The sequence below is a fragment of the Berghia stephanieae genome, chromosome 5 (genome assembly GCF_034508935.2).
Source record: "Berghia stephanieae isolate SIO BIC M18660-M18661 chromosome 5, UCSD_Bste_1.3, whole genome shotgun sequence".
In the NCBI taxonomy this organism is placed as follows: domain Eukaryota; kingdom Metazoa; phylum Mollusca; class Gastropoda; order Nudibranchia; family Aeolidiidae; genus Berghia; species Berghia stephanieae.
The window spans coordinates 46,412,166-46,428,642 of NC_088364.1; the positions used below are offsets into that span (position 1 = coordinate 46,412,166).

Genomic DNA, 16,477 nt, shown 5'->3' on the forward strand with positions numbered 1-16,477 from the left:
AGTTTTATTTTATTACCCTATATATATATATATATATATATATATATATATATATATATATATATATATTATATATATATATATATATATATATATATATATATGTCACCCCTTCCTCTGGGTGGGGTTGCTGACCTCCCATAGTGGGCAGGGAGGTACTTTCTGTGTCTTCTATCCCCCTATATCTGTTTTCCAACTTGCTTTCTGTCTTTGTCTTGGAATGAGATTACTTGGTTTTGTCCTGGTTCTAGTCGGATGCCCTGGCTGAGAGGGAAACAATCAAATGTATAGGTAGTTTTGGGAGATGATTTTTTGTTCCTTGTAAATCATCTCTCTGTTATGCACTGTATTATGTTTTGTTTAGATAATATTATATATGATTTGTAAAATATTTGAGTGTATTCCTCTTAGTTGGGACCTATGCTTGTGTCAGGATGAGACTTTTAGCTGATCTCAAAACTAAGTACACTGATAGTGTGCTCTTGGAATCTACACTTGTTTCTTATATGAACCAATTCCCCTTTGTCTTATCTTTTCTTGGGTGCTTTAATTGTAATTCTAAAACTTTTTACTAATCCATTTTCTTCCTTTTTTACTGGCGCTGATATGACCTTAACGTGTTGTGGGCCGTAAAACCCTTAAAAACAAAAATAAACAAACATCCCTTCCTCTTCCATGAGGCTCTCCAAATGAGTGTTGTCTTTTGTCCTCCCATGGTAATGTTTTCTGTATTTATCTTGGAATGAGATTACTTAATCTTTTCTTGGCCCTCGCAATGATTCTATACACGTAGAGGGAGGTAGATGTGTATTATTTATTTTGGAAGAAGACAATTCTTTTAACTTGTAAATCATCCCTCTGTTATAGTTTTTTTTAAATGTGATACTTTGTAAACATTTGTGTTTCTCTTACTCTTAGTGGGTACCTACTTGTCTGGATGTAATTTTTAGGTGAGCTCTTGAATCTACCGTTGTTCCTAGTCTTCTTTGTCTTACTTTTTCTCGATTGCTTTTATTTTTTAAAAACTAGAATTAGAATTGTTTTACAATTACTCCTCTTTACTGGCACTGAAAATACCTAAATGTCTCAAGCACCGGCAAGCACCGGAAAACGTTTAAAAACAAAAATAAAGAATCAAAACAAACAAGTTCGTCTTTATTCTAGAATGAGGGATTTGCCTGTCATCTTTGGCCATCAGGATGCTGGGTGTGGTCTTCTAACCTCTCATGGTGGGCAGAGAGGTCACATTTGTTCCCTACTTGAACCATTCTCCTTTTTCTTACTTTTTGTGTGTGTACTTTCAATTTTAAATCTAGAATTTTGTGACATCCCATTTTCGTTTTACTGGCGCTGAAATGACCTAAATGTGTCACAATCACCATTTAAAAAAAAAAAAAGCCCAGCTGGTACCTAGCACCACACAAGCACTCACCAGGCGAGTGACCAGACACCCCCAACAGTCGACCAGTCAGTGAACACCTGCAGGGGGATGAGGTCTGTCTCGTTTACCGACAATCAGTCATGGTTCCAGACCGGGATTGACCAGGCAGCTTGCAAAGACAGACAGTCTCGCATGTAGTGAGTGATGTGGGGAGAGTTTCTCGTCAGCTTATTGTTGGAAGCCAAGAATATTGATATCAGGAATTCCAATTACTGGTATCAATACCGAGAAATGGTGGCACAGCCCAGAACAAGTCTAAACCGCTGGGTGGGGTTCCTGACCTCCCATAGTGGGCAGGGAGGTACTTATTGTCTCTTCTATCCCCCTATATCTGTTTTCCATTGGCTTTCTGTCTTTGTCTTGGAATGAGATTACTTGGTTTTGTCCTGTCCCTGGTCAGATGTCTGGGTGGGGATCCTGACCTCCCATAGCGGGCAGGGAGGTACATACTGTGTCTTCTATCCCCTTATATCTGTTTTCCAACATGCTTTCTGTCTTTGTCTCGGAATGAGATTACTTGGTTTTGTCCTGGCTCTGGCCGGAGTCCTAGCTGGGAGGGAAACAGTCAAATGCACAGTTATTGTTTTGGGAGATGAAATTTTTTTCCTTGTAAATCATCTCTCTGTTATGTATTATTATTTTTATTTTGAATGTATAATGTAAGCATTTGAGTGTGTTCCTCTTTGTTGGATTTTGTGCTTGTGTCTGGATGAGACTTGTAGGTGATTTCAAACTAAGTACATTGGTGGTATGCTCTTGGAATCTACATCTGATCCCTATTTGTTCTCAGTTCCCCTTTGTCTTACTTTTTCTTGGGTGCTTTAATTGTAATTCTAGAACTTTTTACTATCCCATTTTCTTCCTTTTTACTGGCGCTGATATAACCTAAATGTGTTGCAAGCGCCGTAAAACCCTTAAATACAAATACAAGTCTAAACCGCTGACATCACTGTTCTGATGACAATTCATGGGTTGTCATTGGACAATAATTTAGCATTTTCTCTGTTATTTAACATCGCAGCGGGATATCTCTGCATTTCATTGACTGTTGTGTATAACTGCACTGCAGGATATTTTAACCATATATAAATTGTATTATTTCTTTTTTTTATATACAAATTATCGCCGGTATAAATGGTTCACAATGTCGATATAACCGTCTTGTGATAAAATTTATGTTGATATTGATATAGGCGATTTATATATATTATTATATAGCAGAAAAAAAAGGATGTCATGTCGATGTAACCGATGTAACCGTTGTCAATATATCCGCTCTGCACTGTACTTGGTTTTGTTCTAGCCCTGGCCTGGACACCCTGGCTGGGAGGGAAACAGTCTAATGCGTTAAGTTTTGGGAGATGATATTCCTGTAAATCATCTCTCTGTTATGTACCGTATTATTTTTGTTTTACATATAATTTGTAAACATTTAAGTGTGCTCCTCTAAGTGGGGACCTGTGCTTGTGTCAGGATGAGACATTTAGGGGATCTCAAACTAAGTACACTAGTAGTGTGCTCTTGAATCTACACCTGTTCCCTATTTGAACTGATTCCCCTTTGTCTTAATTTTTCTTGGGAGCTTTAATTGTAATTCTGAAACTTTCTGCTATTCCATTTTTCTCCTTTTTACTGGCACTGATATGACCTACATGTGTTGCAAGCGCCATAAAACCATTAAAAACAAACACAACTTGTCCACGACATTCAAGAATCATGAGGAAATCATACAGCTTGGGTTTGAACCACAGGAAAAATAAATACCAGTAACTGTCAATAAATACTGATGTTGATGCAGCTGGGCTGACACAGTTCAAGCAGAGTTGAGCAATCAAAGGACCAATGTCATGCCCAGTCATTATAGACAAGGCAAATATAATTGTAGACAAGCTAGGACGTTTTCAAGCACCCAATTGCTGGCCCATTTTATTTGATTGCTCCACTATAACAACAGTTCTCTATAACTATAACAATGTCATTATAGAGAGGTTGCACTGTGCATCAATATTTCTGCTGAAGCTCTGTTGTGGAGCCTGTTGAGAACCTGTCATTTATCACATTGGTACAATGCACTGAAACTCCCCTTTCGGATATTTTTAAGGGTGGTGTCTTCTGACCTCTAAAGGTGAGCAGGAAACCACTTGCTGTGTCTTCTACCCCCGTATATGTTTTCCGAGTTGCTTTCTATCCGTCTTGAAATGAGATTGCATACTTGGTTTGTCCTGGCCTTGGTTAGAGTCCTTGACTGAGAGGGAAACAGTTAAATGTAGAGTATTACTATTACATTTGGAAATTGATATTTTTTATCCTCTTCATCTTAAATCATTTCTCTGTTTTATATTGTAATTTTTTGTTTTGTTTTGAATATCTTGTTTTCTAAACATTTGAGTATATTCCTCTTGGTGGGACCCTGTTCTTGTGTTTGAAAAGTGATCTCAAACTAAATACACTGACAGTGAGCTTTTGTAATCTACATGTCTCCTGTTGGAACCACTCCCCTTCGTCTCATTTATTCTCGTGTGCTTGTAATAAATCTAGACTTTTCGACTATCCAACTTTGTCTTTTTACTGGTAATGAAATTACCTAAATGTGTCTCAAACATTTTTTAAGGAAAAAGTCCAAGAACACGGTGGCAAATGTCCTTATTGTGACATACAAGTTTGGATTTGTTTTGGTTTTGGATTATGATGGACATCCATCATTTGTAATAATGAAAGAGGGCGTTTCCATGGTGAAGAAACTGGTTCTGTTAGACAGTCCGTTAAACAGCTATTAAATGAAACTCAAATTAGTGTGGGTTTTTTGAAACAGTTCTACAAGATCATCTTAACATGGCATGAATAAAGTGTCTGGTAAAAGGGTACCCCGCCTTATGGATACCACCCTCTTGACATGGGACCAAAAGGAACAGAAATCTTCAAATTGAGTCGAATGAAAAATTTCTTTAAAAAGGTGGGAATTATGGATTTATCATTTTGATCAAGAACAGAAAACATCCTAGTGCACTCTAAATCCCCTTCTTCTCCCTCACCAAAGAAGTCGAAAGTAACACTGTCAATAAGTGTCAAGTGGAAAGATTATGATTAAGAAGGTATCGTCATGATTGATTAATTTGATAATATGGAAAAACAGTTAAAGGAGACTACTACTTAAGGTGATAAAAAGATGAAAACTTGTTGTCGGGGTCCTCCTAATGCTCCAGACAACTGAACAGTACAGCTCTGAAATCCAGCCACACCAAACATGTTGCCACACCCAACACACCAAAACATTTGAGGGAAAAAAAGCATGAAATTGGCGGCAATAAGTTCAAAACATAAATTTATTTTAAAAACACTGAAATTCTTCCCCCCCCCCCCCCCCCCCCCCAACCAAAAAAAAAAAAATAAAAATCAGCTGAAATTGATGGATAAGAGAATAACATTAAGCATGATCAAAAACAATCTTCAAATAATCATCTTGTAATCTTATTACATTTGCAGTAAAAAAAAAAAAATTTTTAAATAACGTATCACGTGATGATTAAGGTAAATATTGAACACTGGCTGAACAAAAATTCAAGTTACATGCTTACCTATTTGTCAAGTCATATTTAAGTGGAATCCACCTAAATAGTATAGACCTCTTTGTCTTATGTAGGTGGAAGTTTTTTTTACCGCCTAAACAAAACAGACTCCATGGTTTATCTTATTTAGGTGGAATATTTTGAGGTTTAATTTTTTTTCCAACCTTAGCATCGTGTTTCTTATTTAGCTTGAAGGCTTTGGCTTATCTTATTGAGGTGGAAGTTGCTTTTTTTGTCTTCACCTCAAAATCAAGGATTCTTTTTTGGTGGAAGGTTTTGGAGATTCTCAGTTAGGCAGTCTTTTTAAAAAAAATATTTTCTTCACCCTAACATCAGGGTTCTCATTCAGTTGGAAGTTATTTATTTCTCTCTCTCTGGGTGGGGTTCTTGATCCCCCATAGTGGTCTTTAGTGTGTCTTCTATACTCCTATATGTTTTCCCAACATGCTTTCTTTGTCTTGGAATGAGATTGAGATTGTGGTTTTGCCTTTCCCTGGACAGTGTCTTTGGCGATGAGTGAGAAACAGTCAAGAGTATAGTTATAGTTTTACGATTTGATTTCCTGTGCTTGTGCCTGGGTGAGACTTTTAGATGATCTCAAACTAAGGGTATATTGTGTGCTCTTGGAATCTACATCTATTCCCTATTTGTACCATTTCCCATGGTCTAACTTTTCTTTTGTGCTTTTAATTTTTTACTAACCCATTTTCTTCCTTTTTACTAGTGCTGAAATGACCTTAATGTGTCGCAAGTGCTGTAAAACCCTTAAAAACAAAAACAAAAACCTCTCTCTCTTTCTCCCACCCTTTTCATTTTTCACTATTTGGTAAGAACAGCCAAGGTAAACAAGGCAAGTTGGCCGCACTGATATACCGACAACAGTCAAAACTATTTGGAAAGCCAATTTAACGGAACAGATGCTTAACTGGGATGATCTATCTGTGGCAGAATATTTTCCATATGCTTCTACTGGTAAACAAGGCAAGTTGGCCACAATGATATAACTACAACAGTCAAAACTGTTTGGAAAGCCAATTTATCGGAACCGATGCTTAACTGGAATGTCTGTCTGTGGCAGAATATTTTCATTATTTCATTATTTACATCTACTGGTTAATCAAATACATCCTGGTTAATTGGAACAATTCCATCACACAAAACCAACACATGTAAAAACAGTTTTTATCCCTGAGAACCATCAAGGAACGGAACACCCTCTCACCAGAAATCATAGATATTACCAACAACAACAAATTTGATCAAACCTCAAACGTTTATTTTTCAACTCAGACACAATAATGGAGAAAATCACTGCACGATTTATATAAAATCTGCCGTCATGGGTAATTAACCTTTTGTATTTAAAGATGTTGAATTGAACATGGAGCAATAAATAATGGGAATGTAGGTTATGATGCAGCGGTGTTTTGCTTTTGACAAGTTGATTAAAATTGTACAATGTTCTGTAATTTATGAGGAACAGGATTCGTGTCTTTTCGAATCATTTGTCCTGTTTTTGAAATAGGGATGTATTAAAAGTTTTGTATAAATATGTGGTCACAAAATAGGTTAATTCATTCATTTTCATCTGCCTTCATGATCAGATGCATGTAGAGTGAAATGTTATGGGAAAATGGAAGACAAAGTTTTAGACAAACAAATGAAAGGATGCTCTTTATTACTACGTATATAATATAAAGCTACTACAATAGATATGTTTGTAATTGGGATAGGTAGTTCCAATTATGGAGGCTGTTCAAGGAATTGGTTAATTGGAATGATAATTAGTAACGGTGCTATTCCAATTATGTGTCTTGCTTTGTGAATGTAATTCCAAATGTTGATTGGGGACAAATTAAAATAATAATGAATTAAATGTAAGAGTACATTTTCATTTCAACCAGTCTTAGAAAAAAAAATGTTTTTAAATCTCCCACCAGTTGTTATAATGGTATGAACATTTTCAGTTCACACATGCTTTAGACTAAATTATTTTTATAAGGGCGTTTTTATATGATTGAGATCATTAAGACTTGAAGAAAAGTATGGTATTTCTTTGATCTAGGTCCAGAAGTTGTGAAATAAATTGGTTGATTTCACAGATGTTGAAGTCGAATTGAAAAATCTCTCGCTCAGGCCCCGAACGATTAGGCAGCTGGCCTCTATCTAACCATTTTTATTTATCTGGTAAGAACAGCCAAGATAAACATATATTTCTATCATCAAAACTTGTCACTGTTTGGTAAAAAAACCCAGATAAAATAATATTTCATGATTGCCCTGACATGTTTAAATTATCTCTCACAATTCAAGGCCATGTCGAAGCCGAACCATGTTGAGGTCTAAATATGTTTCATGTTGAGCATGGCAAAACAAAATCTTCAAGTTGATATTTTAAACTGTAAACTAAATCAAAACCTTCCACCTATATAGAGCATTAGGGTAGAAAATTATTCAGATGATTCCACTTAAATAAACACATCCTATCTATTTTGATTTAACTGATACATTGAGAATGAAAATCAAAAGAAACAAATTCATGCTCATCAATGAGTATTAGTATCACATTAAATTGTCTAATATTTTTTAGTTGCTTCACCACTGTCATAAAGTGAATAAATTACATCAGACTTAAATAATGCTACAGCTTCACTTTCGATACAAATTACCGGTCAAAGAGAATGCAACAGTTTGTCACATTTCTTTTATGTACTTTAGTGACAGTGATAACAATATTGAAATTTGCACTTTCTGATTTTTAAGTTAACAATAACATGAGGCAAAAAATGGAATTGTAGCGAGCTTTTGTTTTCCATTTATCGTTCTTTAAGATAATATAGTTTTGATTTAACTGGTTTTCACAGAATAAAATGGGTTTTTATCTCTGATACTTCTGAAGTAAACAGTACAACATCAGTGGTAACTTCTTAAGAAATTGTAAGGGGAATTCCATCAACCACTAAAAATAACACAATACCTTTTAAAACAAAAAGGTTTTGACAAAATATTGTCAAAAAAAAAACAACAGTTTTTTGTTCTAAAGAAAACATAATATTCTAAGTGATGTTCAAGCTCCCCAGTTATTCAAAATATAATCTAAAGAGTCTAAAACTTCCTGTGTTGGATCAACCTTTGCCCATGTGTGTCAAGACATTTTCCACATTGAGGACCAAATCAGTCAGGGCTTTCTCCATACGACTTACACGGTTGGTCAGATCCTGGGGGGAAAAATTCAGGAAGGTTATTGGTGGATATAGGGATTGACCAATGCAAAATGAAGGTTGTAGGGACCCAAAGACGTTGGGGGTTAACACATTATACTATATTAATACAGTGCAACAAGAAATGAAAAGAAACCAAAGGCATATGCAGTGATAAAAGAACCTGTAATCGGGATTATATGGGGGTATTTTAAAAGGCTGATGTTGAAGATGATGATGACATTACTAGCTTTTAATCATTGGATTTGAAAAAGGAAGTGAGGGTGGTCTGCTTCTTATGTAAGGAATCATCTTGGCAACTCTTGTCTCCTTGGTTAATGATACCAAGCAGGGCATTGCCTTCAGTCTTGTTGAGAAAAGCTGTGCAGGATATTGATTGCTTTGATTGCCACTTGGCTTGAGGAAGGTTCTGTTGTTAGGATAGTTTGATCACATTCATCACTGGAGTAAAGCTTTCTTGTGATGTTGACAATGCTTGCAACAATGGAGACATCACATGATTTCAATATTTTTATCAATATAGATGAGCTCTTTTCAATTTGAAGGATATCACGTACGTAGCTTTTAAAACGGGCTCCTCACAGCTTTGATTGGAAGTAGGGTCATTATTTCTTGTCACAAGATACATTGGCTGATATTTTTGTGTTTTTCTTTCCCTCAAATCTACTATTGTCCTTATTGATAAAATTGCAATATTGATATAAGCGTCCTCAGGTCAAACAGTGTCAATGTATAAGGTGTTTGATCATTCATGATATAGTTAGGTATATTGAACTGGGAGGGCTCTCTTGGTCATCCAAGGTGGGCAGAGAGGTTACTTGCTGTGTCTTCTAATACCCTACATCTGTTTTCCAACTTGCTTTCTGTATTTATCTTGGAATGAAATTACTTGATTTTGTCCAGGCCCTGGCCAGATCCTGTGCTGGTTGAGATTATAAGGTGATCCCTAAGTACATTGCTGACCTTGGAATCTACATATGTTCCCTAATTGAACAAATTAATACCTTTGTCTTACTTTTTCTTGGGTGCTTTAATTGTAATGTTGACCATCCCATTTTCCTCCTTTTTACTGGCGCTGATATGACCTAAATGTGTTCAAGCGCCGTAAACTAAAACAAAAAGGTAAAGCAAAAAAACGTTTTAATAGATTTTATTGGGATGTTGATAAAAGCATTATCCTTATATCCAAGCTGCCTTATATATCAGTGAAATGTGCGACCTGCTCATGGAACAGTGCATACAAATAGAGTTAATACACATGCATTGATGATAATCATCATGTGTTCAAACCATCATTTTTCACATCATAAACAATATCTGTATTTAACTATGACACCTGTGAATGTTACAAATCAGGATTACTACTAAAAATAGACATGAAGTCATGTTTGGGTGAAAATAATATCTTTTTTAAATCAATGGATTACCTTGTTTTATCAGAATTCTGAAATACAATTTGAACAAGTCTCAATCTATTGCATTGCTGAATTTGACAATTGACAGGAGAATACTTGATTGTATGGGGACATTACTCCAAGTATTTACATAACTTCTGGGACCCACCAGCCTTCCCATTGTATTTGTTGTAACCACCTAAAACGTCTTGGATGTCTTACCTGGAACTCAGCATATTTAAGGAAATCCTGTGTTTCGCTGTCAAATTGTTTCTCTGATTCAGCCTCATCTGATGGTTCCTTCCTTGCTTCCTGTTATTCATAAAAACAATTTTTAATTAACTCAATTTGAATGGAAAAAAATCTAAAAAGATGTATATAACACAAGGCTACACAAAGCAAACAGAAAAATATACCTGCCTACTTGAAAATTTCAAATTCAGTAAGAAATACAAAATCCATCAGTAATCAAAGGTCAAATTTCAGTAATACTAAATCAAACAAAAATAATGATAGATACACCCTTTTATATATGTAAAATAAACTTACCATGTTATATAGGCCTACTACTTATGCGGGTCAAGCCTCAATCAAAGTCCATTTTCCACAGCATGGCAAAATATTCATAAGAAATCAAGTCCGGTGAATAAGTAAAAACTACATCTGCTACAAATTCTACACATTATATATATTAAAACCATTTACAGGCATTTATTGTAGCATGCGGTAAATAATGAAAAAAACATTATTATTTTTAAATTAACGTTGCGACCATTTGTATCAGTAATATTTCTTCTATTTCCGTAAGTCCGTAATTGTCCTTACACTTCCGTAACAATTATGGATGGTCCGTAATAATAGGCAGGTATGAAATATAGATGTCTCCCAAAAAACAACCTTCTTTGCTCCTTTGTATTTACTATTTCCAGCCTATCAATGATTTGTTTATTCATCCTAACAACGTCACTACCACATCATCTCATTCATCTGTAATGTTTCATTCATCCTGTTTGTTGATAAAGGGGAAATTCGAAACGTCCATTCTATCTGTTTTCGTAATTAAATTGAAGCTTACATTCAATTTCACATTCTTATTTATTTCTTCAAGCTTCAAGCAACAACATTTACGATATCCATATGACACCTTAACACAATATTGTTCTTCCTGAGACAAAATAGGACAGTCACATGATAGAATACATGATGGGTAAAATAGCACAAAAACAGGATAGATTTACCCTTCCAGCTTCAAGGTCTTCCAACATCTTTTCTTGGGTCTGAGCATCCAAGACTCCTCCATTTGATATGTCATATTGTCGAAATACCGCCTCAATTTCTGTGTCTGTGTAGCCTTTCCTGGTAGATAGGTAAAAATAACCAAATGTTATGTTCACAGAAATAGAAATAATATTTATGATGAAATCTTATACAGCGCTGAAACTTTAAATCATCAGACTTAAATTACATTGGCTTTAAAGAAAATAAACACACACATACATACAGACATAGACAAAACAAATGCCTCCCTAACAAGCTGCATGTAGGCTCACCATCATGTGGAACATGCCCTAATGTTATGGGTAGTCAAACTAGGAGAGAGACAACTCTGATTTCAAACTCACCAGATGGAGATCAATGGTGTTGGAATACAATCGTCTTAAGGATGGAAACCCTGAAAGAAAAGATACCTAGTCCTGCCTGTAAAGAGGTTGGGGAGCAGACTAACAACCTTTTCCTGTAAAAAGAACTATTGTTACAGAAATCACTAAAGTGACTTCCAACTACTCCACCAGAAAACACCTACCTATATTGGAACATGGAATGTACGAACCATGAGAGAAACAGGAAAGTGTGCTCAAATCGCAAAATAAATGAAGAGCTATAACCGCACTCTGTTCGGACTCCGTAAAACAAGATGGAACACCTTTGGAGAAATTAAAATAGAGACAGGGAAAACCTTCTCTATTCAGGAAAAAGAAAAGATGAACTAAACGAAGCAGGAGTTGCTGTTTTTGTCTCTTCAAGCTAACAAAAGTCTCATCGATTGCGAATCAATATCTGACCGGATTATCAAAGCAATGTTTGAATCTAAATTCCAGAAAACTACTATCATCATGTGCTACACGCCAACAAACAATGCTGCAGATGACAAAGAAAACTTTTACAACCATCTCCAGACAACTGTGGACAAAGTACCAAAATGAGACGTGCCGGTTAATATGGGCGACATGAGTGCAAAAGTTGGCAGTATGAACAATGGAAGGGAAAAAGAAATGGGAAAATATGGACTTGGAACCATGAATGAAAACGGCGAATTATTCTCTGACCTGTGCCTTCAATGAGCTAGCAATAGGAGGCACGCTCTTCCCACATAAAGACTGTCACAAAGTTACATGGGTTTCCTCAGACCATCTGACAGAGAACCAGATTGACCACGTAACTATCAGACAACGCTGGAAAAGCTCTTTGCAGGATGTGAGAGTAAAATGAGGAGCTGATATTGGATCTGACCACCATTTAGTTACCAATAAGCTGATAATGAAACTCATATCAAGAACAACAGAATGAAATATAAGAACAAAGTTTTTGAAAATTGCAATCAGAAGAGACAAGAAAAACCTTTAAAATATCCTTGCAAAACAGATTTTTTAGTGTTCTACAGACAGAAGATGATATAATATATGACAATGTTGAGAACTCATGGATAATTTTTTTTAAAGTCCTTGTTAGTTCATATGAAGATATTCTTGGAAAGCCATCAGTTAGTAAAAAACCATGGATAAGAGAGGAAAACTTGCAAAACAGTAGAAAAATGAAAAACAAGGAAATCATCCAAGCAAGGTCAAGGAGTCATATATATAATAAAATTGCAAAAGAAGTCAAAAAACTGCTGAGAGCTGATAAAAGGTCATATGTAAATGAAATAGCTGAACAGGCAGAGGAAGAAGCCAGAAAAGGAGACCTAAAATCATTATACACAATGACAAGACTTCAATGTGGCAAAAACAACTTCTCAAACAAGGCTGTTAGCGATGAATAAGGAAAACAATTAACTTGTATTAACAACTTGAAAGATAGAAAGAGCGCTTCCAAGAATTATTAAATAGACCCACGCCTCAGAACTTGCCTGACATAGATCAAGAAAAATGCTTGACATCAACACCGGATAAATTACAAAAATTGAATCAAGATGAGCAATAAAGCAATTTAATAGTGACAAAGCTTTAGGAAGATATAACATACCACCTAATGCCTTGAAAGAAGAGAGAACTGAAATTGTCAACCAGCGACAGAAGCTACTCAACCTAGTATGGAGCAAACATGAAATACCCGTGGAATGGAAAAAAGGGCTCCTAATAAAACTACCAAAAATGGAGACCTGTCACATTGTAGCAAATGGAGAGGTATTACAGGTTTCCACTGGAATGAGGCAAGGATGCCTCCTGTCTCCTCTTCTCTTCTTGCTTGTGCTTAACTGGACGACAACAGAAGCATTTGCAAACTGAGGGCAAGGAATACAATGTAATTTCTCCAAAAAGCTGGAAGATCTAGATTTAGCGGATGATATCGCCTTCGTGAGCCATCACATTCAAGACGTGCAACTTAAAGTAGACTGCTTGAGAGAAACAGCCAATAATGTTGATCTCCAAATAAATGTTGATAAAACAAAAGTGAATGCGAATAAATAACCAATACCAAACCCCAATCCACAAATTGGAGTTCAAGATGTAATTGACTTTACATACTTAGGCAGTAAAGTTAGTGAAACGGGAGGTGTAGAGGAAGATAATAAAGCCAGAATAAGGAAAGCTCAGAATACTGTTGCCATCTTGTCACCAATATGAAAAGCAAGTTATCTCTCATGCAACTACTCTTGCAATGTCACTCACCAATCCCTTGATTGGAACCCTCAAGGGACACGAAAGGTGGGGCGTCCAAAACAGACATGTAGGCATTCACTGTCAGATGAATTGAAAATGGCAGGCCTCACCTAAAAAGCTACCAAGAAGATGGCCGAGGACAGAAGAAGACGGCATAATAGAGGGATAAATAGTTTTGTGAAATCATGTCAAACATGAACGACAGGATTTTGAGTATCTTTCAATTAGTTCATAAGGGTAGGGAGGGGCAGTACCTTCAAGGCCACGTCTTTTGTTCCCCCTATGTTTTATCCTTCCATGTTGTTCTCTGGCTTTGTTCTGGATTGAGGCTGCTCTTTTTTTTTTTCAGGTCATGATATGGATCCATAGCTTAGGAGGAGACAGTCAAATGTATAGTTCCTTTTTATGAAAGATGATATCTTGCTTGTACCTGGATGGGACTTTTAGGGAATGTCAAAACAGGCACATTGATGGATTTCTTGTGGAATTTTCTATTTGAACCTGTCCCATCTGTCTTATTAAAGGATCTTTTAAATGAAGTAGCAATTGTTTCAAGACAAGCTTTTCCAATATTATAGAAAAAAAAAGACCCAGAAGGTTAGAAATAGGGCTATGATTTTGTAAAGTTCTCGTTATCCTTATCAGATTTTTTATAAAGGATTTTGACATGAGTGATTTTGTAAAGGTCTGGAACAGAACCTGATTGCAATGAGTCGTTTATAAAACATCTAAGTGGTGTTCAAATTATATCAATGCATTTTTAAACATCTGTTAATGGGATCCAGATCACAACATTAGTTGGTGCTGACAAGTCACACTGTAAGGGGAATCAACAGAGAATTTGTCAAATGTTGTATGGATGGATTGATTTATCTGCGCATTCTTTCAGGAAGGCATCTGTTTTTTTAAAAATGTGGACCAAAGCAAGTTGATAGATTTGCCCATTCAATTAGTGATGGTTGTGATGTTCGTGTCATGTCCTAGCAGGTCCTTGGTGACTGCAAAAAAATTATTTTGGAGACCCAACATTTATTAGCCTGTCCTCCTATTTCTTTTAAGCCATTCAGTTGACAACTATTGTGTCATTTCTGGCAGCAACGTAGACTTTTTTGTTCATGGCATCTCAGGACTTGAGCCATTTTTTCTCAGTTCACCTCCTGGTAAATCCAGCAGGCTAATCATATCATCAATTGACACGTGGAAACCATTTTGCTCATTAATATTTTTTTTTTATTTTTAAAAAGATCTTGTTTAAAAATTTGAATGTTTACATTCTTCTTATTTTGAGATATTACAGATGTAGTTCTTACTTTGTACTTCAGTGGAAATAAAATTCAGAAAACTGAATAGTAACTGATGGTCCAAAAGTGATTTATTGATGTTAATGAAAGGTGACAAGAGAGAATGCTCACTATCAGTGATCGTGTGATCTATTGTGTGGCCATAGTTATTTGTAAGACTACTTATGTTCTGGGATAGGTTGTTAGTTTCAATGAGTTCGCAAAAAAAACTTTAGACTCTCTTTTGGTGCCAAATGATCAATGTTAAAATTACTCATAAAAACGTTATGCTTGTTGTTAACAGCTTGAACAAAAATTAGTCACGAAAGTGATAAAAAAGACAATGGTTGAGATCTTGTTTTGTTGGCTTGGTGGTGGCCAGTATATGCAATGAAAATTCTTCTTAGAATTACTTTGATAAAAAGCGAATTCAGCATACCCAAAGCTGTTAAAGTCCTCATAGTGGAATAATATATTTTCATATAATGACGAGTGGTAGATGATTGTAATGCTTCCACTTTTTTTACAATATAGCCTTCAGGTGTAATTGTTTATAGTACTGTCATCATATGAATGTTTAAGTCATGTCTCAAAGAAGAAAACAGTCGTTTTCTGATCTTCATTACAACCCGTATGTCTAAAGTTTTATAACGACAAGATCTAACATCTAGTAATCCAATTTTAATTAGATGACTTCATTCTGTTGTTGTTGTTGTTGAATATAGCAGTGGCTTCAATTTGTTATTTTGCAACTCAAAGTTGTTTTTCAGTTAACCAAATTTGAGATGGGGATCGCATGGAGAAGCCTTTTATTTCAACTTTCTTCTGTTGTCTTTGAAGATCGGTTGTCAGATTGGTTATTTTCGATTTGCACTATAAAGTTTCTGGACTATGTGTTGTCACTTTGGTCATTCATTACAAATTGTGTGTCACGGACAGAAATAACTTTTAACAACTTTGAAGAATACAGTTGCATGAACTGAGGGCATGCAGTCAGATGACGCTCTGCGCAAAAAGGTATGGGTTGTTATTTACTGACATCTCCATGCAACATGAAATCTGATTAGTAGTAGGTGTGTTTACACAGTAATAAACAAGTGATGGAAGGTGGTACGTGAAGTGTTTGAGCTAAAAATATTTATAAGTACAAATGAAAAAAATACTGGAATTGGTACGATTAATAGTTTCCTACCCCCAATAGCCCCAAAGAGTAATTAGAAGACAAAATGAATGGAATTTGTGACCAAAAAGTGGAATCAACTTACCATAATTGACTATGACATTGCATTGCTGCAGATAATGCAATAGACAATCCAAAAGTACTCCAATTATACAATATAAAACGTGTAAAAGTTTGGAAATCAGAGAAATGATAAAGAACAGTACATGTACTACAACATCCACAGTCCAGAAATGAAACAATAAAATATAGATACATATATCCAAATACAAGAATTAAATTCAAATAAATGAGACATCTTTTTTTTTAAATTCCCTCTATGGAAATGCAGAATTTATGTCTTGAATGCATATTGCAGAATGTAGACAGATTATGCTGAATAATTCCGCAAAAAGCGGAAGGGTAGGAGCCTCTGTAAGATTCCATTTTAAAAATTTGAACTGTTGATAAAATTTCTTGATTACAGATATCACAAAGTTGGCCAGTTATATACACTTAAATGTTACATACACTC

The 16,477-nt window shown here is 35.5% G+C and overlaps 1 protein-coding gene across 2 annotated transcripts in view; it reads right to left on the reverse strand.

Moving 5' to 3' along the window:
- Positions 1 to 6,266: 6,266 nt before the first annotated feature.
- LOC144973023 (polycystin-2-like protein 1) overlaps positions 6,267 to 16,477 on the reverse strand; it is a 43,126-nt gene continuing 32,915 nt past the window's right edge. For both annotated transcript variants that reach the window (XM_078914965.1, XM_078914966.1), the window contains exons 12-14: positions 10,861 to 10,978; positions 9,845 to 9,934; positions 6,267 to 8,225 (exon numbers count right to left, since the gene is read on the reverse strand). In XM_078914965.1, coding sequence (XP_078771091.1) covers positions 8,133 to 8,225; positions 9,845 to 9,934; positions 10,861 to 10,978 — 301 coding nt within the window. In that variant the 3' untranslated portion in view covers positions 6,267 to 8,132. The remainder of the gene's footprint in view (positions 8,226 to 9,844; positions 9,935 to 10,860; positions 10,979 to 16,477) is intronic.